The sequence below is a fragment of the Eucyclogobius newberryi genome, unplaced genomic scaffold (genome assembly GCF_026437365.1).
Source record: "Eucyclogobius newberryi isolate DKJ021-1_F unplaced genomic scaffold, fEucNew1.0.hap1 SCAF_10, whole genome shotgun sequence".
NCBI lineage: Eukaryota > Metazoa > Chordata > Actinopteri > Gobiiformes > Gobiidae > Eucyclogobius > Eucyclogobius newberryi.
This window is the reverse complement of record NW_027315724.1, coordinates 23,437,921-23,465,141: the sequence shown is the minus strand read 5'-3', so window position 1 is coordinate 23,465,141 and position 27,221 is coordinate 23,437,921. Positions and strand designations below refer to the sequence as shown.

The following is a 27,221-nucleotide window of genomic DNA, read 5'->3' as shown; positions in this document are numbered from 1 at the left end:
TTATATTGTGTTTACATCTGCTCCAAAGTGACCATAACATTCCGTGAACTCGTCACCTGAGACAAAGACGTGAAGTGACGCGTCTCAGCGCTAGGTGGCGGTCAAGCACAGTTTTTGGAAATCCTTTGACCACCAAACGCACAGATCAGAATGTTCTGCGCTCAACTCAAATGCACTTATAACACACAGATTAAGCAAAACTAAATGAGAGATGTGTATTTTTTCCTCAGTAAATTAAACCAATAGTTCCGCAGACGCTTTAAGGCCAGTTGCCCGAGTGGGGGCGGGGTCAAGGTCCTGCGCGCGGGGAAGGGGCGGGCAGAACCTGCAGGCTCACTTACCCCGCTGCCCCGCGCGCTCCGCGGGGGAAGAGGCGTGAACTTGAACGCAGTTAACAGTCATTACGAGTCCAGGCAGGGTCTACGCTCCGCTGTCATCCACGGGGCAGCACGCGGTCAACTTATCCAGAAGAAGTTGTGAGGGCTTCGGTGAGAAGAAGATCACTGTTCAGGACCTGGAGGAGACGAACACAGCGCGACGTGATGTCCAGGCGAAAACTTGGGAGCCGACCTCAGCACCTGAGGGCAATTCAAGGTTTGGAAAGCACGCTGTCCACGGCATGGCCATCAAACTTATTCTATATCCTGTGTTAGAACATGCTGTGTCCAGTTATGGGGGGAAACGACCGTAGTCAACGCAAAAAGGGGTCTTGGTGTCCTTCAGATTCACTCAGTCTTCACTTTCTTCAAGGTTTTTATCTTGTCTATTTAAAGCCTGTGTTTTAATTGGGTTACACAATGATTGGATATTGTTTGCTCTGTGTACCTTGTCCATTACTGTTGGAGCCTCAGAGGACAGACCGGTTCAGGCATGCTGTTTTCAAAGACTACAGGTCCGAACATGATTAATATTTCCAAGTTAGACGATGATCAAGTTTCTTGTTTGGCCCCTGGCTGCTTCAGGACAGGTTCCTCCTCCCGCCTCTCACCTGCAACATGCAAAAACACTGAAATGACGCTATTGTGATTTTTCATCACAGGCTTTTGAAAATCCCAACATTACGTGGTGCTTTGATTACATTTAGACTGGTTTGAAAGAAAGTTTGAACAAACAAGAAGAAACGTGCGTGTTTGTTTTATGTGCTGTGGACGCCAGTGGTGCGTGTCAGGCCTGACCACAGGTCCTGACACAACAGTGTGCGTGCGCGGACACGAGTGTGTATCACTGCGCTTTGCAAGTCTGCACAAACAGCAAGGCCGAAACTGGAAAGGTGACATTTTTATCTTACAGCAACTGGCGAGATCCAACTTCAGACTGTACTGTCTGTACCTGTCCTTGTCTGGGCAGGTGGATCCAGTCCAGGCACAAGGTGTGTCCGTGACCGTGTTGTTGAGCAATAGTATGACCCTCCCCCATCCTCCACTAGAGCCCGGCCTGGCCTCAGGTGAGCTGCTATCTTGAGAAATGTCCAAGTTTACTCAGCCAGGCAACAGGCCTGCTATGCCTTAGGCCGGAGGCTGCAGGTCTGTGTATCAAAGTACTCCCTCAGTAGCCTTCACAATAGCTGGAGCAGCCCACTCTGCAAGTTGGTCCTGATGAAGACTGTAACTTCAGTCATAAAACAGGATAAATTAAGGATATCCTTTGAGGAAAAATATGACTTTGTGTTACCTGTATCACTCTGGTATATTACTCAAATGAGTGTAATACCTTTTGTCACCTGCATTTAACTATCTGTAGTTTCCTAAACCTTGATAAAAGACACTCAACAGTTTAGGCTACATGGAAGTTATGACCAACTCTGTCCAAGTTCAGGATTATGTTTAGTATCTGAGCCAGTGAATAACTCATGGTTTACATTGACCTTGAAAATAACAGATGAGTGAAAGTCAATCCATAAAATGTATTGAAGATGAGATTATGCGGCATTTGTCTGTTTTGTAGGAATATGTTTGCATGGTCTTCAGTTCAGATTGATAGTACTCATATCTCAAACACCTTCAGTCATTTTTATTGCAAATCACTTCCTGTTGAGAAACTCTGCCGGCTGCATGCTGCTGTTGGGTAACGCCGAGTGGCAGGTGGAAGCCGTGGTCAGAACAGTCCTAGTTTTGAACGTTTTTGTGTGAGAATTGGGCTCTAGTTTGTGTTGAGCGAGATACTTTGAACATCACGCGTCAGAGAAGAGTTTAGGTATGTTTAGTCGGAGGAAGTGGTCAGTGCTGGCGACGCGTTTTGTTCTAGTTTTTTTATGGGACAGTAGCTCGCAACTGAAAGTAGCTCTTAACCATGCATGCTCATTGTTCCACTGAGACGCCGTTAGATCGACTGACCTCATTTTAGGGCTGGGCAAACATTTTACCTTCATGATCACTAAAGAGTGTTCTATGTTAAGGGCAGATATCTGAGAGCAGTTTAATAGTTTATAGTTGGATCTGGACTGAAATAAAGAGATTTTCTAGTTTGAGTAAACCTCTTGTATTGAGCCCACTCACCACAAGACATGTTAGTATCAAGAGTATATAAGCCTTGTTTTTGCAACAGGAAATATTTTAGCTGTTGCCCCCTTGTCAAAACATTGTCTTAATACTTACTTTTGTCAGTTTGATATTTTTCGAATGTGTTTTTCAGATTCTAATGACACTGCAGACGTTCTTGCCCCGTGCGAGGATCGGCCCATTGCACCCCAGCTCATGGCTCCCCCTGAAGGCCGGGACCTCCTCACCTGCGGACAGTGCAGCGAAGCCTTTCCCTTGGCTCATATCCTAGCCTTCATTCAGCACAAACAGGGGGGGTGCCAGTCCAAAAACCAAACCGTCCCCACAAGCAACACCCCTCCGTCTCCTGCGAACCGAACACACCAGCACAGCGCCAAGAGTGACCCAGGACCTGGCTTCATCGAGCTGAGGAGAGGCATCGTTGTGGCCCAGGCTTTGGGGGAGGAGCCAGGAGTGAGAGTGAAGGCAGAGCCGGGCAAGACAGGTGAGCACCAGAGACAACAGATTGCTAATGAAAGCGTCTGTTGATTTTTTTTGTTTACGTTTTTTTTTTTTTACCGGCCAATTCTTCGTTTAACAACAGTCCCCCTCCTTGTCTCATTAGCTAGCCGTTGCCATTAGCAGACCTGTGTGAGTTAGTGATGCACAGAGTAATTGTGTGGAAAGGATAGGCGTCAGGAGCTTTCGGAGGGCATCGTGTGTCCCCGAGGGCTGCGCTCACTGCACCTGAGCTCCGGCGCTCTCGCCATCTCCCCAAATGCCGGTCTCTGAGGCGAAGTGGCCAGGTAAACATGTTTCAAACGTTCTGCCATGGACATGCTCATAAACCTCAAGACCACGTACAGAACTACTGCGGTGCGAAGATGTGCCGCAGTGTGAAGTGGTCCAGGGCAGATCTGTGAGGCGGTTGGTGCAATAGTCCTCGCTGTCATGACACTTTGATGGAGGCTGTTGCATCATGTGTAGCCTCTTCTGTGTTCTGCTGTGGGCCAAGCCACCTGAGCTCACCTGTCCTCTTCCATTCTCCCCTCCTCTCCTTGCACTCTCCACAGACACTTGTCTTCAACTTTGTTTATCCTGCCACACGCTACAGTCATTAATCTATTCAAACATTTACATTTCAGCTGCCCGTAAGGTCGTCTGCCCATGCCTTGTCCACTTACTTGGCTGCAGTACTCTGTTGCAAACGTCTGAGCTGAGCGTTTTGCCACTCACAGCTCAGTGGGTGCATATTTTGAAATTGTTACACACGTTTAACGGTTCCTTCCTTTGTGTGTAATCCAAAGGGGACTGGTAACTACATGGGTCTACTATATACCCCGCTTTAACTAAAAGAAAAAAAGCTACAAAGCTGAAAGTTTGAATCTGGTTGAGGGATGAGTACTGGTGATCGAATCAGACTGAATAAAGTCTTCCATACAACACGTTTGGTCAAGTGGTACCCATGGGGATCTACTACAAATACATACACAGAGCAAGAAGCATGTCAGCATTTGAATAATGGATGGGTGAATTGGTTTAAAGATTTATTAGATGCCGTATTCTGCACTTGTGTTGACTGATTGTGCCGTTTTTGTATATGTCGACCGATAATCTGACCACCAAACAAGCTTAAGTTGGAGGAAGTGGTGTTTTTACCAAAGTAGGGAACAGTTTACTTAGTGCACGGATTGTGGGAGCGAAAGCATACTTGTAAAGCCGAGACGAGCTGACAGAAAGTGAAAGAGCAGTTATCCCGCAGCAGACCGGCCTGTTTTGTGCGTCTAAGAACAAACGGAGGAAGGGGGTCGAGTGGGACGGATTACTGAAGAGCCGCATGCATCTGTCTCATTTCTTTTTATTTATTCTCCTTGTTTGTTTTTTTTTTTTTTTTGTTTTTTTTCCATGATCGTCTTCAACCCCCTCCTCCCCTCCCATTTCTTCCCCCAATCTTCAACACACTTTCGCATTGCCCGCTTTCAATTTCTCACCCACCCCTCCCTCTATGCTCTCCTTCTCTCCTCCCCCTGTGTCCCAAGGGAAAAGAGATTCTGCCTGCTGCTCGTTAGTGCTCCCAGCCAATCTGCATTTTTAATTAGTAGTTATTGCTTCTGCTTAATATTCAAGTGCTACCCCGGGCCAAATGGGAATCCTTACCAGAAAAAAAAATGGAGTGAGGGGAAAGAGAAGCCGTCTGGGTATTGTATTTCACTGCAGGACCCTGAGACAAAAGCCCCCGCCCCTGAGGGAAAGATTTGGTGGGTTACGGGGTGTGCTGGGGTTGGAGGATGGGTCTAAGTACAATTGAAGGGGTGACATATTTTTTTGTCTCTTGGCTCCCATAAACTACATTTATAATCTTTTTTATCTCATTTCTCTTTTTATCCCCCCGAGCCCTGACCTACCTATGCTTCTCTTCAACTGTTAGTTTAAAGGGGGAGAACAAAAATTACACGGTAACTTCTCCTGGGCTTCCTCCGTAGGCTAGGCTAAAGGACATGAACACAGCAGTTCCACTCGTCTCCAGACACACAGGCAGAAGGAGAAAGAAACAGTTGCTCTCTTTTTCATCTGCACTCTCCTCCCCCTCCAGGAAAATACAGAAGGATTTGACTTGAGGAAACATGAAAGAGGCTTATTCCAGACTCCGCTTTGAACCTCTCCAAAAAGAAGAAATGGAAGGGTAGAAGAGAAAGAAAACAGTTTCCCCCTCAATTTGGGGATGATCTTCCCTATTTTGATTTATGCAGAGAGGCCTCATTTGTCAAGGCAGGCTGACTCAGGGGCTAATCTGCATAAAGTGTTCATTTTCAACGTTCTGCTAATTAGCAATTTGCAACTTAATTGGAGAGTGACTCTGTTAGGAGACAAAGCTATTCACGTTTAAAGATATCTGCAGACTTTAGTGACACAGCTTGCCTTGTTTGCCGCCTTTGCTCTTCCATGTTATTTTTTTGTTTTATTATACACTTTCAGAGGTGTATCACGGAATCATAGGAAGCTTATGTGCTACAGTCTCCATTGGTGGAAACATGAGAAATGGAACTGGAGCATTGTAAATTGGGAATTCATATTAATTAAATGGTTTTCACTGGCTCTTTTTATAAAGCACAATAATTGGGTTGAAACCAGGCAAGTTGCGGGTGCAGATGAAGAGCTTGACTTCAAGTTCTTTATGACTAATAAATTAAACTGTTCTTGTGATGGTCTTTTATGTTGCAGCGCCTGAGGAGCCACCTTTATTCACCTGTCAGCAGTGTGGGGATGTTTACCCCTCAGCGTGGACCCTCCTGCAGCATGCCCAGCACACGCACGCCTTCAGCATTTACCAGGAGGACGAGGATGAAGAGGCAGACTTGAGAGCAGCTATTAAAGTCCATAGAGCAGCCACACTGGACCCACGCCACCTCAGCCAGGCCCTCGCCTCAGCCTTTCAACCCTCTGCTCTTCGCCGAGCCCGTCAGTCACAACCCTCACCTTTAACATCACCTTCATCCAGCAACAACCCCCAAGCCATGAACTTCTCCATTCGCCTCAGAGAGCTGGCAGAAGGCACCAACACAGATACAGCCAGTGGCTCTGCTGGCAGTTTGGTTCATTCTCCATCCTCTTCACCTGCTGCATCTCCTTTTCCTCAAAACGACTTCCAGTGCGAGCTGTGCAACCAGAGCTTCCCGTCTCTCCGAGCCCTGTCAGCACATCGACGAACCCACGCGTGTGACAGACCCTATCACTGCGGCGTGTGTGGAGAGGCCTTTGCTCAGAGCGGTCAGCTCGCTCGACACATCAGGAGTCGTCACAGGGACGCCACAAGCACCAACGGCTATGAAAGTGTAGACATGGCTGTAATTGAGGAGGAGATGAACCGGCATGCAGTAATCAGCAGCAGGTTTCAAATGCAGCCAGTAGAGAAAGATGCAAGAGGCTCAGAGCTGGACCTGTCCCTGCCCAAACATTGTTCTCTGGCCTCAGGCATGATGCTGCTGAGTCCACAGGCTACTCCACACCGCGAGCTGCTGAGGCTGTACCAGCAACCGGCCAATGTCGGGGAAGACGAGGATACCCCGGAGGGACAGGCTGAGGCCCAACACGCGTCGCCCTGTGCCAGCCCTTCAGAGGGCTCTCTAGAGAGTGGAGAGACAGGGGGCAGTGGAGAGAGTGGCATCGCCAGCGGTAACTGCACGCCCAAGCGCCCTGAGACAAAAGGGCCGGAGTGGGACAGTGAGAGGTCAGAGGTCATTGGAGAGGAGTGGAGTGAGGTAGTGCAGGAGTGGCAGAGGGAGAATGAGAGGCTGTCTCTAGCCGTCACCAATACCAGCTCTGGTCCAGGATCCAAGAAGAAGAAAGATGAATCCTGTGAGTACTGTGGTAAACAATTCCGCAACAGTAGCAACCTGACCGTGCATCGGCGCAGCCACACTGGAGAAAGACCATACCGCTGTGGTTTGTGCAACTACGCCTGTGCCCAGAGCTCCAAACTCACTCGTCACATGAAGACACATGGGGCCCAGGGCTCAAAGGCACCTTTTATTTGCCAGCTGTGTTCTGTGCCCTTCACTGTGTACGCCACCTTAGAGAAGCACCTCAAGAAGGTGCATGGCTTGAGTCATGCCAGTGTGGGCGCGTACACGCAAACGAGCGCCACAGACTCCATGGCCACTGTGAAGGCAGAAGAGGAGAGCATAACCCTGAAGACGGAGGAGGACGAGGCCATGGAGCAAATGGAGAGTCACCACAATATGATCAATGGTGTATTTGACAACAAGTTCATGGTAGGGACACCTGTTGAAAGCAATTTGGCAGAAATTTCCCTGGCTTTGACCACTGCACCATAAATAGTTCTTTATTCACCTTAAATGGCACTCTACAAATACTTCCTACTGTTATAACTGACAAAAGTTAATTAAACTCTCAAAAGAAGAAGCTGCACCAGCTGATTTTCTTGCACTGTCCTCTGTCCACTCCACGCCCAGCTGCACTCCTCATTCTGTTGTATGCAAAGGGCTGGTTGAAACTAAGTGCCTACTGTAGTATAGACCACAGACAAAAACAAGGTAGTGACATTCAACAGGGAGATTACCAGAACTCTAGAACAGGAAGTGCCCTGCCACAGTCCACGCCAACACAGGAAACGGATCCCCACGTTGCAGCAGAAGCAAACAAGTGATTTATCTCTCTGGTGACCATAAGTACAGGTGCAGGCAGTAGAAATAACCATATACAATGCAAACAAACGCATTATATATTAATAGGAAAGAAGAGCTTGGTTTTTAGCATATTTTTTGCAGAATTTGGTAATTGACAGCGTCTTTATGCAAAAGTTAAAATTATTAAAGTCATTTAAGAAGACGCTGGGGTTATACTGAATCCAAACACTGCCTGCCTGTAGTTCCTTACTTCAGTTTTAGAGCCTGTTTTTTCTCAACTCTCGCATGATATTTACTGGACTGTGGCACCTGGCATAACTGAGTTACAGTTATATCCATCTAATATCTATGGACAATGTTGCTCTTTTCTTGTTTATAATTGCATAAATGTAAATATAACGACTTTTAAGTCCTGTCTACTGCTGTTTGCTGTGGTTATTGTCTATGCATAAAGAAAACTGCAAACATTATCTGCAGTGTATGTAAAACGGGTGTCTTTCGTTGTGTTTTATGCCAGTGACTTCTTATTGTTTACATTTGAAGTGCTGAACTGTTTAAAGTGTATGCATGTTTGCATCTATTTAAAGTACTCTTCTTTTTGCTTGTTTAAATATCTTCCTAATTTATGGATGCTGCATGTTTCTTCTTTTAAAAGTCTAAATGCTAATCTACAGGGTTATATGGTGCGCTCATAGTTAGTTGGTGGCATTGTTGCCAAGCAAGCACTTGAATGCATTGTTTTTGTGTATGTACATAACTGATCCTGTGTCCCGGCGTGACCAGAGTTGTGCTTTCTAGAGGTCATTGTTAAGTTACAGGTTGTTGGTGTGTTGTTGCTAAAAGAACCGTTCTTGAGCAAAGGACAAACTGCTTTGTGTCGACTGATCAATAGTATAAGAGTCTGGGACCACATGGGGAAAATATACTGTACATGTGAGATGTCAAACTGAAATGTGAAAGCTACAGAAATGTTCAGGGATAACATTGTGTATATACAATTCTTACTATGGCATTCATTGTTTTTATTTACTGCCAATACAGTTGATGCTTCATCGCAAACCTCTCCAAACACTGGCTACTGTGATACTGTCTGCTTTGTCTTTTTACACTTGACACCATTTTCTATTTGACCTTGTAACAAGGGGCCTCAATAAAGACTTTGAGGAGAAATCTTGTGTTTTCTGTTTATTCTGGACTTTCTTCAGTTTATTTATTTATTTAGTCCTCTTGGAAGTTGTGCAGAGGGACCAACTACAAAGCATGTGAAACTATTTTAGTTCTTATCTCACCAAGATGTTGTCTCTGTCAGTGCGGCGGTCCCTCTGCGGGCCGCAGTCAGCGCTCGGACATTAATTTTTAATGTGAGTGTTTGTATTAGGGACCTTCATTCCTTGTTTACATCCCTGTGATGTTACTGCCTTTGTCTGCAAATGCACTATAGTTTATCTGGAGCAGCGCAGGCAGTTAACCGCCTGTGCCGTTTGCTCACGCTACCGGCTGAGGGATGGGTGCTGTGATGGGATATGTAGCAGGAGGCATTTCTCAGGATACAAAGTGTAAGATGGGTGGGGGTATTGTCAGGAGGCAGGGCATGGTGGGAGGGGCTGTCAAGGGGTTGGCATAATTGCTGACTCTATTTTAAGGACATAAAAACCTCTGCAGCGGCATACATGGCCTTAACCCCACCCCCTAACACCACAACACCCCTCCTAATCAAAATGAAGTTCTATGATCGCTCTAGCTCATTAACAGCAGGTCTTTTAATGAGCTTTCAACAGGGTGGGGGATCGTGGATGAGGAAAGGGGCAGGCAGGAGGTTATTGCACCAGATGCACACACACGCCCACACTCACCAATTACCACCATTGTGACGCCAAAACAGAGGAAGTGAGGACGGGACACACTCCTCAACATCCCGTAGAGACACGCAGGGACACAGGACACTAAGGTGACAGGTAACGTGGTCCTATATGTCCCCATGTTTGGTTCATGGAAAAGGACCCAATTATGTCAGGTAAGTTGATCCACAACAGAACACAGTTGCCCCTACAGCAAATGGATATCTGTTCCTTGTTGTGCTCTGGCCTTTGTCTCGGCCATTGTCTACCTGTGGTCCACACCTCTCCGCTGTGCAGACCGATACCTGTGCCCAACAGAAGACCATCAAGATCTTGTCATACTGTTGCTGGGGCATTGGACACAGAGAGGAGCACTGTTTTGTTACCGTCCCATAAAAGCCTTGAACAAAGTTGTATGTTATTGAATAAATATACAAGAATGTTTTTGTACATTTGCAAATTACATTTTCTATGATTCAGTTCTAGCTTGGTTAAGTTTACCCTATGGAACGTTGTGCTTTGGAAGAACCATCAAGCCATATTGTTGCTGCAGACACCAACTGGGTAAACATTTCAGTAAGAATCGTGCTGTGAGACCAATTAAAACACAATTCTTATTTCATATGCAGAAAATTGGGAATTAGATAATGAGCTAAGAAAATCCTTTTGGCATAGATTTAGGTCACAGTTTTCAACTAGAAATATTCTAAACTATTTAGAGCTATTGACCCATGGATTTTTATATGGGTCACTCTTTGCTTTGTAAGATGGGACCAGCGTCAGAAGGGGTGGGAGATCATGACAAAAGTGAATATTTCTGCATTTTTGGGGATTAACCTGATGAAAATAATCAAACAATTGTTTAACAATACATCAGGAATATGCTCAAATGTGCCTGTAAATGTTATGTCTAGCAATAACTCATACCATTAAACTCAAAAGGGCAGAAATATATGGCTTGATACAGTTTGTCTGGAAGTTGTTTGGAAGATTACACTAAACATTTATGTTCATTTTTACTAGTATTAACTTTTGACTATAAATTTAGCAAATCTCCAGAACAATTTCAATACTATCAATGTATTTTTTTTTGTTTTATTTTTGTCTACAAATGTATTAATTCATTTATTTAAAAATATGTTTTTTTCAAGACATTTCTAAATCATGTTGTCACACAAGCAAAGGGGCCCCCATTGAACCACCATCACTACCACTGAAACACATAAAAAGACTGAATGAAATGAATAGCCAGACAAAGTATAATTACTGAGAGGGCGCTCTCGGACTCAAGATTTGGTTCGGCAGCTGCTTCTACTCCAAATGCTCCTTCTTGTGCCTCTCTCTCCTTTATCTAACAAAACCCCTGAAACCTTTAATGATGTGAAGTGCAGATGGCGCAACACGCATGGAAATGATAGCACAGCTTCATAAAGGAATGGCCTAATTGTTGCCAAACTGGGGCACACTTTATTTCAAATAGGAAACTTTGGATACTGCAAAATGTTTTGAAGAGGGGATTATAAGAAAGCTCTGTTTATTATCCTTTGCTCTCAAAGGATATATTATATCATTAACAGTATTTTGTTTCCTATTGGCTCTTTCATTTTTGACTATAATTTGACTACAGTATATCAAATTGTCTTCCTCTTTGTAAAAAGTGATCATTGCATATAAGTTTTTATAGGCTGAGGACTGGAACAATTTCTACACAAAACCTTGTCTCTTGATATAAGATAAATGTTTCGGTCCACATTGAGTGCAGTTTTCTGACTAAACATTTCCCTTTGAATGATTCATAAACAGAAAGTAATTCTGATTAGCCTTGAAAAGTACTTGTATAAAAAAAAAGAAAAAAAAAGAAAAACATGAATATAAATGTTCTGTGAGCTCCCTTTCCTACGAGGGAAAGCCTGCAGCGACAAGAGGCTCTCACTTATGTATGAGAAGATTGTGCATTATCATGTAAAAAGCCAATTAACCATGAGTTTTAATTACAACTCTCATCATATAATGTGTGAGGACCCCTACCCCCTGGTCCACCCACCCCCTTCCTCTCACGTGACCCTGAAGACATGGATCATAACAACAGAGAAGGATGCTTTTGGGACACAAAAACCACAGGACTCCTCTCTTCGCTCTTTATCCCGTGCTAAGAGTCCCACAATGAACACCTTTCCCTGGTTGTCTCCGCTCCACAATGACCGCAAACTGAAATCTGAACCCTTAAATTACTGCCCCAGCCTCCCCCTGTCCTTCCACCCTGCCTCCCTCTGACAGTGAGAGTGAGAAGAGAGAGCAGGAGAGCAGATCTGTGGCAGCCACCGGTCAATCCACAGCCTCTCCTCATGCCATTTAACACCTTTGTATAATATGAGCGGGGAAAGACAAGGAGGCTTCTTTCACATACAGAGCTTATGTGAGAAAGCCGAACAAGGTGTGTCCAGTCAGTTCAGCCAGAAAACAAATAGAACTGCACTTTTTTTTTAATTCAAAATTGTTATTTTCACAATAATGTTACGGTGCATCAGACAGAAAGTAGCACTGTTTAGTTACCGTCCCATAAGAGCCTCGAACAAAGTTTTATATTATTGAATAAAATATACAAGAATATTTTAGTACATTTGCAAGTTACATTTAGATGATTCAGTTCTAGTGCACCTTTTGGGAACTTTATGCTTTGGGTTGTGTACAATGTGGACAATGGTCAGGTATGGCAGGGCTGATAGTGAGATATTAGTCATCATCTATCCTGTTTCTACACTAACATAGAGAAGGACACACTATTTTTGTTTACTTTGTCTTGCATCTTGAACTTTAAAGGCACTGAAAACTATTGAGGTCATGCTGTACTTTTGTTAACCGACCAAGCCTGTTAACACTGTCAAACTGGCTCTGACCATGTACTTCCCTCTGTCACACGCAGGTTCACTGAGTTGAGTTCTGCTGCATGTGAAACTGCTTTCATGTGTGCTGATGTGCAGGCCTTGGGGCAAGAGCAGTACAGCTCCTAACCGCCTCAACCGGACTGCCCACATACACTGACTCAACGTGCTCTTTCACATGATCTTTCACTGAACACCGTTTAGCTGCAGGCAGACATGGACTTTGCACACCTATTTGCACTATACATTTGAACAGGTCAACACAGGCTTGTCTCGATATTCTGATGGATCACTTATAACCATAAGAAAATGCTTTAGATAGACATGTTTAATTGAAAGTTGATACAGCGTAGAGTGTATATTTACACATTGTGGAGCTGAAATCTGCACACACTCTATTCATGGAGATTAATCTGTCCATATTAGATCAATGACATGGTTAAGGCTTTTGTTTGTTTTCAAATAATGATTTAAAAAATGTTAGAATGTTATTACAATGTTTTGACTCTCCATTAATTCAGGCTCACAATTGAGTTGTGGTTGTCCATAAAAGCTATTGTTAATCAAATTAAATATCTTGGTATATAATCAAAATTAGCATTATGTGAAATAAATAATTAAAAAAAATATATTACAGAAAAACAATCACACCAAACAATATAGGCCTATATGGTGTAGAAAAGTTGCAGAAAATAAATTCCACACAATTAGAATTCTACATTGAACAGAACATAGTGAGACAGTATATATGGCTATGTTCATGCACACAAAAAATCTGATCATTATATGATTTCTGGAATGATCAGATTATTGAAATGACATAATTATTCACCTGTGTGCATATTTTGACAAGGAATATCATCCACAAAATTGAAAAAGAAAAAGTGGCATTATTTAATTATTTAAGTTATTTTAAACGTCATTAGGCCTACTTCGCCCATTAATTAACGTCACCAGTTGTTGTTGATCATCAGATTTCTTTTGAACATAGAATTATTGTGTTATCTGATTTTTACAAAATTATTAGGCTTCCGAAGCTTTCGAATTGAGCCTGTTTGATCCGGGCCGATTTAACTGAAGCTCTTGATCCAAGAAACGCGCTGTTAGGCCAATTGCCCAGTTTAACCGGCCATTACAGGCCCACATGTAATCTATTATCATTTACTGCTCACACATGAGGTCAGAGACAAACGGGCCCGTGCCAACATCAACCGTCCCGGGACAAGGCGGTTAACCAGAGGGACCCCAGAGTCTGCCGCGTCTCCTCGGGTCGTGGGATCAGAGCATGTCACGTCGGGAGTGGGTGTGTGCGTTCAGCCCCGTGACCTTTGTCCCCCGCGGTCTCTCATAATCCGCGCGTCAAAGCACCACGCGGACAAAGTGGAGAGGCCGTGAATGGAGTTCTATGGAGACCATTAGGTGGATCTGTGTCGCCATTCTTCGTGTTTGTTTAGCGCCGGCCCTTGCGCGTCCTTGGGGTATTCAGGCGTGTGATTGAAGGACGGACGGTCCGAGAGGCCTAGAGAGGACAGGCGCTTATTGGACACGGATGTATCTAACCTGTGCCGCGTGAAAGACGGGGGCACAAGAGGCCGGGACAAGGGCCGGACAGGGGGAGGCGCTGACATGCTAATTGGATGTCCACTTCACAATATGAGGCCGATCATGAGTTTACAAGTGGCGAAAGTAGAGCCATGAGTCCCATGAATAGTCTATGGAGGACCCCAAAAACCCCGTCAATACTGCAGCACGTCGACACCCGCCTTTGTCACACTGCTTTGACACTTTGGAGATATGTAAAAAACCCTACGACCTGTGTCCGAATATGTCCAGTTATTGGCTCCATAAAAGCTACAGGCAGCAATACAAATCCAACAAACAAACGTGATGGAATAAAAATGAGTTGAGAAGATTTGTAGGCCTATTAGACAAACTAAAAGGGTTCACTATGGTCCCGCAGTCGCTGCTTCTGGCTGCATGGGCTTTACTAGTACCTTTGCTTTATCAATATGATGTTGATTTGCTTTATCAAAATGATGTTGATTTGTCAATAGTCACAGAACGTCACACAGAAAAGCATAGAACAGTTGGTAGTCAGAGTAAAAAAAAAGAAAACAGCATTTGAGTACTATAATAGACAAACAGGCTTAAAACGGAACCGTATCAGTTATTATATTTCTGCTTCGTTCGTCTGACCTCTGACCTCTATGTGCTGTGGCATCTTGCTCCACAATGTGAGCCACAGAACATGAGTAAGCCCTGGAACCCACTCACACTTGTTTGACCAGTGCATCTCACAAAAGCAGGGGTTTAGGTCTTAAAACATATTTGTTTAAAAAAAAATCTTGCTTTGATATTATAGCTGTGTTGTGTAATGTTTAGACTTTAGGCTGATGCTCAGTAATTAGTTGACCTTATGTAAGTGTGCGTATGCTTTGAGAAAACGGGTTTCTAATTACATTGTTACGCTTCTGCTATGTGTTTTTTCACTCCCCACATTTCACCACTACTAACATCATATTTTACATAGTCATCTTAAGGTAATACTATATTGATGTCTGTGTGTATATATATATATATATATATATATATATATATATATATATATATATATATATATATATATAATATATATATATATATATATATTTTAACCAAACACTTCTATCAATCCTGTACAGAAACACTGCCATCTAGTGTCTGATTAATACCTCTGCACCACGGGACAGGCTCGGTTAACAAGATACAAATGCGCCTCCTACAGTCCAAGCAGAGAAACACATTGGTTGACTGTGTTGTGCCGAGTTATTAGTTTACTTCACTAAATCTGAGAGTATTTTGTATTTTGTAGAAGCTTTGTGTGCTTTTTTTCTTTTTTTCCCCCGAGGGTCGTAAATTTGGAGTTGAAACGCTTTGGCCGCAGTGGCACCGTGTTATTACTGTGTGCGCGGACCCCGGGGCACCACATACCTGATCACAACAGTGGGTGTGTGTGGTGGTGGTGGTGGGGCTATTTAAACTCAAACTGCTCCCTCTCAGACTCCTGCCACATCTTCTCTCCAACATGACAGTGGACGGAGAGGCTGCCGCGCCGGGGTCCCTCGACAACCCGCTCAAGTTCAGGGGACAATGCTACGAGACTCTGCTGCAGGCTTGCCTCGCGTCCCGGCAGCTCTTCTCTGACCCCGAGTTTCCAGCTGTGCACAAGTCCATCGGGATGCCAGAGGACCCCGACCCCCAAAAGGCGATCAAGTGGCTGCGGCCAACGGTGAGCTTCAGTAATCCACACAGATCCCACTTTGTCACACTTTTTTAAAAAACTTTCCAGGCACAGCGCGGTTTCCTGTCTGTTTAGTCATCTCATCTGCAAATTCACGTTAAACTGACGCGCAGGGACAATGTATGTTACTATAGTTTCAAGCAATCAAGCCACATTTCCACGAAGTGCGATAGATATATGAGCACCACATGTCAGAAACAAGGTGTGGCCATTCAGGTAAGGAAAAGTCTAGTGGCACCAGTCATTGCAGAATAACTTCATTAACATCTGCACCGAAACATGGTTAAAGAATCAATAAATGTATTTGGCTACTATTAGAAGACAGATGAAACAAGTTGAACAAAAATGCTGCTATTTATTTACTATTACATTTTAATGCAGTTGTTATTTGCACATTTTCAAGCATATTTGCAGAGGTGGAGAGTTACATTTACTTGAGTAACTTTCTGAAGAACTTGTATGTTTCTGAGTAGTTTTGGGACTGCAAGATTTTTCTCCTGCTAAATATATTTGACAGTGTAACTACTTTAAATGTTTTGGTTCCGCATCTGTGTGTAAATCTAAGAGTGACTAAAGCGTTACAATATTAAATGTGTTTAGTTGTGTTTAGTTTTAGTTATGATTTAGTTTCTTATTTTTGTGTTTAACCTTGGAAAATACCAGATTTTATGCATTATTTATAGTTTTGTTCCTTCAAATTACATTAACTTCAAATTGTGAATCAGATGTTACCACAAGACATTTACTCTTACTGTTTTTCTTGCTTGAATAGTAGTTTCTCCAAGTACTTTCTTTTATTTGAGTAATTTGAACCACTAATTGAAGAACATTACTCTTACCTCAGTACAATTTTTAGGTGTGCCCACCTCTGGATATTTGACATATCTAGCCTTTTTTAGGCTAGAAGAAGAAAAACTGGCACTGTATTTAATGTCAGTTTTGTAATATTACTAATGCATCTGTATACCATGACTTCATATTTTGTCTCTTTGTCATGTTGACCTGCTTTTGTATCGTTCCTAAAGGATATCACCAAGAATGCAGTGTTTGTGGAGGGCACTACTGAGACCACTGACATCTGCCAGGGCCAACTTGGTGAGTATGTCTTGGTTTATTTCCCCCTGGAACACATCTTCTTAAGTTTTGATTCAGTGCCAGAGAACAGTAAGAAACAGAATCACAGCGATGTACTAAATTAGCTCCATATGCTTGTGAACCCCGGGGTCTGAGTTTAAAGCAGAGCATGAGATAAATAATGGCTCTGTCACTACACAAGGGGGTACTCAAATCTGCTTTAGGCCTGTAGTTTAAAACATTACAGGCCAAGATCACAGCTAACCTGCTATGTCTGTTTTGCAAATACATTCCTTTGCTCTGTTTGTGGTATGTCCCTTTGTTGATAATTAATAAAGACAATGGGTCAAATAGTTCTCCAGTCACGGACACTATGTATTTTGGTGAGGATCAAGATGTATTTATGACACCGTTTGATGTCATTTTGTTTCTCAGGGAACTGCTGGTTACTGGCCGCCCTGTCCTGTCTGACGATGCATCCCAAGCTCTTTGTCAAAGTGGTGCCAGCAAACCAGAGTCTCTCAAAGCCCTACGCCGGCATCTTTCACTTCAAGGTAAATGTATAGCTGCATCTACCTGCTATACTGTATTAGCATTACTGTGACGGTCATTTAAGAGGAAATTCAGCTTCCCCGAATAAGACTTAAGCCTCACCAATTATTTGAGGCGGCTTTGGTCATGCACAGCAGAATCTGTCATGAACAGGCATCGACTCATCCCTGTGCCCAGCCAAGAGATGCACTCACAACAGTGAAGTCTGCTGTTCAAAGATTATATCAGTACTACTTGTCATTTCAGTAATGCTCCTACATGTTTCGACACCTGAAACGTGAATTAATTACAAACATAAAAATGCACAATATTTAATAGTTTTTAGATGGAATTTGTTCTATTTCTGCTGCAAGTGATACATGCCTTATCTCGTTCAAAAGAAACCTGCAGAACCAATTGTACCCTGAGTGCTTGGAGTGCAGTCTTAACATGTAGCACACGCACAAACAGCTGCTGCAGACCACTGTGACCATTGCACACAACCCTGTTCAACAGAAACAGAATGCATGTAATGAAAAACACATATCGCGTGTGTTAAACATGAAAATTCTTTATTTATTTTTTTTGTAAATCTTTGCTTTAACAAACCATGTACAAGGCATTAGCGATCAACGTTTAACTTTTGTTAGAGGGGGGACTGAAAGTAATATTATCACCCCAGTCTTAAAACCAAACACTGTAGTTTACTGATCCACATACGGTATATGACGAATCATGCCAACTCAAGTAGTCTTATGTCATTTAAGATGTAAGTTGTCCAGTGTCTTACTTGTGCCTGTCCTTGCTCAGTTCTGGCAGTATGGTGAGTGGGTGGAAGTGGTGGTGGATGACCGACTGCCAGTGCGCCAGGGCCGTCTGCTCTTCAGCTACTCTCACACCCGCAATGAGTTCTGGAGTGCCCTGGTGGAGAAGGCCTATGCCAAGTCAGTGCAACATATGTCTCTGTCTCATAATGTCTGCCATGTCTCCCTGTGCCACGGTGTGACGTTTACGCCCAAATGTTTCTCCTCTTGTGTGCAGGCTTATTGGGTCTTATGGGTGTCTGAAGGGAGGAAATATTTCAGAAGGCATGGAGGATTTCACCGGTGGAATTGCATACACTCGTCCCGTCTTGTCTCGTACACCTCCAGTGTTTTGGAGGCTGCTGACAAGTGCCCTGTCCCGAGGAAGTCTGCTGAGCTGCTTCATCCAGGTTATTCACCTAATCACAATAACAAAATCATTCACTAAACATAAAACAAAAATCATATTTTGGTTCTAGGCGAAAAGCTACAAGGAGGTTGGATTTGTGACGAAAGAAGGGCTGATAAAGGGTCATGCCTATGCTATAACAGACACCGACAAGGTATTTATTTATAGTTCTATAAAGCCCAGCATTTAGAACTGAGTTGGAGGGGAGACATTTATTTTGACATTTGCTTTCAAGTTGTCAACATACAGAGCTTTTGTTTCACAGTTAGAATGATACATGTGTGCTTGTTGGGAGATAAAGGAACATTTAGCCCCAAGATTTATGCAGTCTCGCTGTCTTTGTGGACATAATGCTTAAGATAGAGAAACAATATCTGTTTGGAAATTTCGAAAAATAAAGGCTAATGTATGATCCAACATTCTCCATCATCTTAATAATGTAAACCTTGTTTGATATGTACACAAGCTGTTTGGATAACATATACTTGGCTTAGCTTAAAGGTTCTCATTTTAGGTCTGTTAACTTAATTTGTGTCCTTGTTGTTCTCTTCCTTAAAATCTATTGCCTATTGTTGATCTGAGTCTGAGTAAAAACATTTTAATACATCTTAAGATTAAGTTGTGCTCTTGCTAGTTAATTGTAAAGCTTTATTAGCCACATTATTACTTTGATATTTTATCCAGGTGAAGAAAGGCTCTGACGAAATTTTGCTGTATAAATTGAGAAATCCCTGGGGTTTCGTGGAATATCTTGGGCCATGGAGTGATAAGTACGAGCAAATGTCGTGTACTAGATTGGCAGTAGAATGACCACTCTCTGATTTATTTGTTTTCGATGAGTGCAGAAGCGCTGAGTGGGATAACGTGGACGAAGCTGAGAGGAACAGGGTCGAACTCAAGAGAAGAGAAGATGGAGAGTTCTGGTACATGTCATTTTCAAAGGTATTTGTGGTAAGTGCTGTTTCTTGCCTGCATTGTTCACATATTTCTTCTGTTTAGGATAAGTGCTGAGGACTTTAGCCAATTTTACAACATAGTAGAGCTGTGCAGTGTCAACCCCGATATGCTAGAGGGAGAGTCTGCTCCCCAAATGTCATGGACCATCACTGAACATGAAGGGTTTTGGGTGTCGGGATGCTCAGCCGGAGGAAGCCGCAGATTCAGACGTATGCAATATTAGTTTGCTGTCTTTATTCATCATACACATTATAATAACAATAGGATTACCGTGTGTGCTTGTGTGTGTGTGTGTGTGTGTGTATGTGTGTGTGTGTGTGTGTGTGTATGTGTGTGTGTGTGTGTGTGGGTGTGTAGGCTCTTTCTTTACAAATCCTCAGTATGAGTTAATCCTCAGTGAAAAGGACCTGGACAATGAAGATGACGATGACAGTGACGAGGAGGATGGAGAGGGCGAGGAAGACGACGAGGACAACAGTGCTGTAAGAGAAAATAAGATGAGTGAGAAACAGATGAAGAAAACCAAACAGTGCACTGTGTTGGTGGAGCTGCTGCAGAAGGACCGCAGGCAGAAGGACAAAGTCAACTTCCTCTACATCGCTTTTCACATCTACAAGGTGAAGCCACGGACTTTATTTTGACATGATGTATTGGCACAATTTAATATTTACATCTACTGTGTCTTTTTAGGTCCCCCCTGAGGTCAGTCCTTACACACATTTTAAACATTTAGAAATAGATAGTACATAAAGAGTATATTCATGAATGTAATTAAATTGATTTACAGCTTCAGGGCCAGTGTCTGGACAGTTCCTTCTTTTCCAAGACTCGTCCTGTGACCCGATCTGGAAAATACAAAGCACAAAGGTGAACTTTTAAATGTGATCAAATCAAACCATAAGCCTTGTTCTCCAATACGAATATTGTGAAGATTGTTTTGACACTGTAGAACATTTGAATATTGAGTACAGTATATCATTTATGGTAAAAAAAAAACAGCCATTCAAAAAGGCAAGGCAAGTTGATTTGTAGAGCACATTTCATACACAAGGCAATTCAAAGTGCTTCACACAGCAGGGAAAATGCATTAAAATCACAAATAAATTACAGAAACAGAAATAGAATAAAATTAACTAAATAAAAAATAAAAAAAACACCTAGCCAAATCCAAATTTATCAGACCACATTGGCAGGCATTTTCCTTATGCAGTCGTATCTAAATAGTAGTTTTAGAATTGCAGAGAATTTCTCTAAAGAAAGACCTTTTAATTTGAATAAATTTAAAAGGTGCTATTTTTAAGGTGCAGGGTACTACCTCAAAATAGTCCCAGATACATCTTTTAGTATTTAAAATGTCAAAAATAAAACATAAATAATATTTAAAATAAAAAGGGTAATGTGTAAATAATTTAAGACATAAAAGAGAAGAGTGCAAAGAAATCCTTTCAGTCATATGCACAGCTGTAGATGTAGTAAACTTGGTGGTGATATTTTACTTTGGGGATTAATTAGACAATGTTATCGAGATATTCATTTTTGTCACTCTTGCCCACCCCTTCGTCTATGTTGCCCCTGTAGGGGTGTGTGGAGGAAGGTGCATTTGGACCCAGGCTACTATGTCATTGTGGCCTCCACTTACAAACCAAACCAACCTGGAGAGTTCTTCATTCGCATCTTCTCCAAAACAGGGAACACACTGGGGTAAGACGATAACAATACCCCATGGTCGTTTTGAATCCGCACATCTTTGATTTGGGCTGATGACAGTTTTGTTCCAGGACTCAGGATTTGACTTGCTCTTCCGACTTTCTCCAAGTGAGTTCACAAAATGATTTAATGTAATTGCTCTACGTGGTGTACTCAAATAAAAAGAGAGGCAAGGAGTTTCTCTGATGTGCTTTTATTATTTCGTCAGGTTATGGCGCTTCCTCCTTCTCCAGAGGACCACGCTCGTGTTGAGAAGACGTTTGATGAGACAGCCAGTGGTGTAAGAGGATTAAATAGTTCTCTGTAAAACGAGCCATTGTTAAATAGTTTTGTTTCTTTGCTTTTTACAGACCGACAAACTAAATGTCAAGGAGTTGAGGAAGCTCTTAAACTCAGGTTGGACATCATTCATTGATTCTCAACACATTTCACTTGTTTTACATACAAGTAATGACCACAAGAGGGACTTGAAGCACATGAGCAAAGGGGTGACTGAGGCTTGTTTGGAAATGAACTTCTCCTGTCCTTACCTAACCCTCTATGATTTCAATTCAATCACAGCTCTATTTTATGTTTGCAGTTCTCAACAAAGACTATCATCTGCCAATGGAAACATGCCGACAGCTCATATTTGCAGAGAATGTATCCTTTATTGTATCTGAAGTCTAAAACAAAACCCATCTATCCTGTGTTTAGTAACAACATGGATGAAACAGTTAAGTGACTGTGGGGAGACCTGAAACTTTAATGAGAGACTGTGAGATTAGGGAAAACGTTAGGGCATTCAAACATCTCAGCTAAAATGAGGGTGCTTGAAAAATTGGGCGAAACTATTAAACCAGCTGAGTTAAATTGTGTTATTTCCTGATTTAACATTACATATTAAATGTCCCTAACTTTGCCTCCAGAACAAAGGGCATGGAAGCCTAAATCGCAAACAAGCAGAGGATGTGCTGACCAGTCTGCGCAGTCTGAAGGTACATCCTCATCATAGACATGTAAATATGGGAAGGTAAATGTGTATTAACGATCATTTCAATCTTTAAGGATAAATTTCTCAAATTTGACGAGAACTCCTCTGGGACCATGAGCTCATTTGAACTCAGAAATGCGCTGACATCTGTGGGTATGTACAGCGCACAATACTATGATGCTTGAATAATGCGTGCATGATTTATGGACTATTCTTTGCTCCAGGTCTGCAGTGTGATGCCAAAGTGGTGCAGCTGCTTGGTGAGCGATTTGCATCTGGAGAGCTGCAGATGCCCTTCCATGGCTTTGTGACCAGTGTGACCAGACTGAACAAGCTTTTTGGTAACCCTGACCCTAATATTTATAATGTAGTATATTTTGGAAAGGTGGCATTCGATACAGATTGAGAGATGTGTATTAACTTTAATTGTAAGTGGTACCTATGAGTACTGCTGGTAACATGTACAACTGGGAATACTTTCAAGTACAGGCCTATTGATGAGCTGTTGAAATAATTGTCCAGTCATTTAGAAATTGAATAATTGTTGAAGCAATCAAATAATAATATCGGAAAATCTGTTACAATATGATACATCTCATTGTCACAGAGCTTTACAGTTATGACCAGATGAATCTATTATCAAAACTATTGTTAGTTCTAGCAAACATCTGCCAGATTTCAGAGCAAGCAATAAACTAGAAATCAGTTATAACATTAAGACCTAAGAGGAAGTACAAGAGCTCTATTAAGACCCAGTGGAGTTATTAATCAGAAGAAGTGTAAGAACAGACAAAGAAACGCATGTGTTTTACAAGACTCAAAGTAGTAATTTCCTCCCCTCTTTCAGCCTTGTATGATTCAGAGACCAGCCCGGAAGTAAAAGCCAGAGGCATTAACGATGTAAGTGACAGCTATTATCTACTCCTCGGCCTTTATAACTTTCTGCTCTAACAGCTGCCTGTTCTTACCTGTCTGTGTACTCTCATTCCTCACAGTGGCTGCTCAAGTTCCTGGTCATCTGATGTTTTTCATTCGAGTGGCTCTACTTGGACTGACAAATAACATCACTACTTGTTATTTGACATGTATCTTAACCTATTCGACCACTTTAAACAACAGAAATGCAACTACTTTGATGTGCTTGGTTTTATACCTATGAGCTTATTTTAGTACTTTTACGTAACAAAAATATTAAAATCTTTCAACAGTTGTCCTGCGTCCTTAAACTTAAAAATGGACTAAATCTGTGACATCACGAGTGTAATAACGGGAGCAGACGTTTACACACGGCCGGGACACATCACAGAGAGTCAGTCAGTCAGAGCGAGTGTAGGCCCGCCGAGGGTGTGAGGAGGGTGATGTCTCAGCACTGCTACGCGCACAATCATCTCTATTCTTATCGCTATGACGCCACGTACAGCGTCAATACACATTGCCCCCCCTCCTCCGCTGCGACCCCCCCACCACCGCACATACACTCTTCCACCATCAAATAACTGAATCTCACTATCATCAGCCTCCTGTTATACAGAAAGGTGCTCACGCATTCATCTACAAGTGAGCAAATGGCCTTTCAGCCAATCCTGCTATTAATAGATCCTTCACACACACACACACACACACGTACACACACAAACAAACAAACAAACAAACGTACACACACGTACACACGTACACACACACGTACACACACGTACACACGTACACAAACGTACACACACACACACACACAGAGAAGCATGCACAGGGACAGGCCGGCTATGTATTTCCGACTCCTCTCGAAGCATGGCCTCTCCATCACCACCACTAAGTACCTTATTTATCTGACTGGCCTGAACATCCATCCACTATGATGGTTATTGAATAATCCATCACAAGCCACATATTGACATGACCCAAATAAGATTTATAAAGTTCTATTGGCTCCTGTAAATGAGACTCACATAAACTGGATTGCCAGAATGCATTTTACAAGGCGTTCACACATTCCGTGAGCTTTGGAAGGATAAGGAAAAATCGATTTTTCAGCCATTTTCTTGATATACCACGGCACATGAGCAAGTATTGATACTAAAGATATAACTTTAAACAGACAAAGTTTGACCTTCCCTGAACAGTTTTTAAATTATCTTGAGCTAGCAGATATTTTAAAAACCTGCAAGGTTTATAAAGAAAATTATTATAATATTTAGTGATAAAAATGTCTATCGTCTAAAGTCTTGACCCTGTGGTATCGAAATTAGTATAGAGAATTGCGTGTATTCTTAAGTATCACAAACGAGTTTGAAAGGTTTACTGTATATCATGACAACACTATAGTAGACCAGTCAAACAAACTGCACAACTGAGATTTAACTCGAGTAAAGCTTTTTGGCCTGTATCTGTAGTTAACCACTATGTCCAGAGCTCCACCTGCTCCCTCAGCCTCTCCTCATCAGTCCTCTCCTCATCAGTCCTCTCCTCATCAGTCCTCTCCTCATCAGTCCTCTCCTCATCAGTCCTGTCCTCATCAGTCCTCTCCTCATCAGTCCTCTCATCATCGGTCCTCTCCTCATCAGTCCTCTCCTCCTCACCCTCCAGCTGTCTGGTGGGATGCGATGATGCTTTGACAGGCATCTGTTCTTGGCGTCTGTTCTTGGAGGTGCTGGTATTTCTGTGCCTCTGTGGCGGGGGCCGCTACAGGAATAGAGGCAGAGTTGTAGTGTCTAGTGTGGGGGTGGAAATCTGGGAGGGCTGGGAGATTCAAACAATCGTATAGACAAGCAGGGACAAGGATTGCGTAAATTGAAGCAGCAGCTACAGATTTAGCCAGGGCTTGCTCACGCATAAATTTGATGATCGGTACTATCACAGTCGTCAGAGCTGGTATATTTAGGGATGTGTTGGCATAGCACATTATTATGGTACGTGTTTATTTACAGGATTTGGAGTGGAGCAATTAATTCCAACGCACAGAGCAACACCTCTCCTCCACATTAATTATTCCTTTACATGTTTCTATTTATTAGGAAGAATACGATAGTTTTTTGATAACTTATTTTACAGGAAACTATCAAAACCATATCAGGCAAATGTAATTTGAATGCTAGTGCTTCAAATATTCAACATTATAAATGGAACGGGATAATAAAGCAACAATATGTAACTTTCTGGAGGTGGTTTGCCACCTGTATAATTCCATGGAAATAAAAAAATAAAACCATGAAACCAGAAACATTCTCCATGGAGATATATAAGTTTTATGCCATTTTCTGGTATATTAATTATAGTTTTCCTATGTTTTTCAGTGCAATAAAAAAGGTCAAAGCTAAAAAGCAGAGGGGACCGAGCTTTCAGCAGATGTAATATGCCTCTACATATTACATCTGCTGAGACACTAGAGACATTTAAATATGTTTATTAACTTTATGTGTAGTTTAATTGATTGTATTTTATTGCACTTGTCTGTACAGCACGTTGGGCTTTTAAAGTTGTAAGTGACACTTTGACAATGACATTGACATCCAAAATGACAAAAAAAAAACAGATAAAAAGAGAAGTGTCAGCGTCACCTCCAGTTTATTTTCACCATCTAGAAACATCACCAAAGGTATTGTGGGTAAACCAGCCACCAGAGATTTCAGGGGGTCACAAGGGCTTTGCCTGATCAGACAGCCAACAACAAAAGATTTTACTGAGCAAATTTTAAAGGTCACACTTTTTGAATTACTGAAATGAATGCTGGTTAGAATTGTTTTTTGTTGTTTTTTTTTTTTTTTATCATGGGATACATTTGAATTTATTATGCTTTTCTGAAGTTTCAATCTCTAGACTTCTCTACCTCTAAATCCTGCAACATATGCATTATAAACACAACTTAACAACAAAATAGCATATGGTAACTAATTGTTTAAATAAATACCAGATCTGTTGACAAAAAACAATAGCACTGATACCTGAAGGAAACAGGAAAGTTAAACATAGTACAGCACGTCAGTGGCTCATACCAAGGCCCTGGAGTGAAAACAAGTTTGACATCCCGGGACCTAAATGTTTTGTTTGCATTTTACGTACTAAGTTGTTTGGATTTGCACAATGAATTAACCAACGAAGAAGCAATATATAAGCCATACCTTTACACTTTCGGGAATAACTACTGAGCATTTGGCTTTGGGCAGGTTTGTGTCATAGCTTTACTTAATATAATGACCTGCAAAAATAATCTTATAAAATAAAGGATCAAAGGACAAAATGAACCTCACTGATAAACACATTCTGGACAAAAACATAAAGACATACAGTACATTCTATTATTTTTGTAATGCTTCTCAAACATAATAATAAGTGGTGGTCATCGACACATTTTAATCTAAAAGGGCTCTAAGAGGAGTGACAGTTATTTAAGGAGAGTCAGTTTGTTGTCACTGTAGAGCCTGGTGTAATCCAGTCTTACAATGGAATACAATTTATCTGGATAAAGTATGTGAAAATAGAATGTGATTTATTATAAGGTTGATTCATTAAATCTCATAAGCTCCTCCAAACATGATGATTAACAACCTAACAGGAAGTCCAAGGGTCTAAAAAACCTGTTTGGGCCAACACGTTTCGTCAGGCGGTGGGAGCACTGGGAGTGGTGAGTAATTGTGGAGCGGGTGTAATGTGTGGGCACAAGGTAAGGGGAAGAAAGGGACACATGCTCACGTCCTAGCCCCAGACCTACCGCCATCTCCATTCAAGACGCCATCCGCTTGCAAGGCATGCTCACCCACACAATTTATTCCCACATCTTAATGTCCCTGAAAAATAGGGCAGCCCTTATGTAAGGAATGGAGAAGAGGGAAGGGGGGCGTTGAGAGATGGGAAAAAGGATAGAAATGCAGTATTATATCTTAAATCTCAGCAATAGCTTTTTGAGTAAATGCAAAAATAATGTCTGAATATAACTAAGTGTGTTATTTTTTTATTTTTTTTACACTAGCATGAAAAGATATGGGCATTTAATCACAGAAGAGTGATTGTTGCCAGTTGAAAGGACTTTGAGCCATAAGATAAATATTGTAAGTTTGCTCACCAAACCCTGAACAAAATGAAATCAGGTTCAACATTTGTGTTGTTTCTGTTCGGAGACAATAGTGATGTTCCCATATAGTTAAACAGGTTC

At 42.1% G+C, this 27,221-nt stretch overlaps 2 protein-coding genes and 1 long non-coding RNA gene across 3 annotated transcripts in view; 2 read left to right on the top strand and 1 right to left on the bottom strand.

Annotated features, from left to right (window-relative positions):
- The first annotated feature begins 475 nt into the window (after positions 1 to 475).
- znf296 (zinc finger protein 296) lies at positions 476 to 8,794 on the top strand. Its single transcript, XM_072463864.1, has 3 exons — positions 476 to 594; positions 2,632 to 2,982; positions 5,700 to 8,794. The coding sequence occupies exons 1-3, from the start codon at positions 543 to 545 to the stop codon at positions 7,310 to 7,312; spliced, it is 2,016 nt and encodes a 671-aa protein (XP_072319965.1). The 5' UTR covers positions 476 to 542; the 3' UTR covers positions 7,313 to 8,794.
- A 6,587-nt stretch (positions 8,795 to 15,381) lies between these two features.
- capn12 (calpain 12) lies at positions 15,382 to 23,288 on the top strand. The gene is made up of 22 exons (XM_072463921.1): positions 15,382 to 15,612; positions 16,650 to 16,719; positions 17,134 to 17,252; positions 18,040 to 18,173; positions 18,271 to 18,442; positions 18,512 to 18,595; positions 19,126 to 19,211; positions 19,287 to 19,364; positions 19,441 to 19,607; positions 19,756 to 20,015; positions 20,089 to 20,100; positions 20,186 to 20,265; positions 20,977 to 21,099; positions 21,177 to 21,213; positions 21,314 to 21,385; positions 21,456 to 21,501; positions 21,686 to 21,747; positions 22,014 to 22,082; positions 22,153 to 22,231; positions 22,303 to 22,419; positions 22,926 to 22,978; positions 23,074 to 23,288. The coding sequence occupies exons 1-22, from the start codon at positions 15,409 to 15,411 to the stop codon at positions 23,098 to 23,100; spliced, it is 2,151 nt and encodes a 716-aa protein (XP_072320022.1). The 5' UTR covers positions 15,382 to 15,408; the 3' UTR covers positions 23,101 to 23,288.
- LOC140378203 (uncharacterized) overlaps positions 19,466 to 27,221 on the bottom strand; it is an 11,324-nt gene continuing 3,568 nt past the window's right edge. The window contains exon 2 of the long non-coding RNA XR_011930153.1: positions 19,466 to 20,243. This is a non-coding gene — a long non-coding RNA (uncharacterized lncRNA). The remainder of the gene's footprint in view (positions 20,244 to 27,221) is intronic.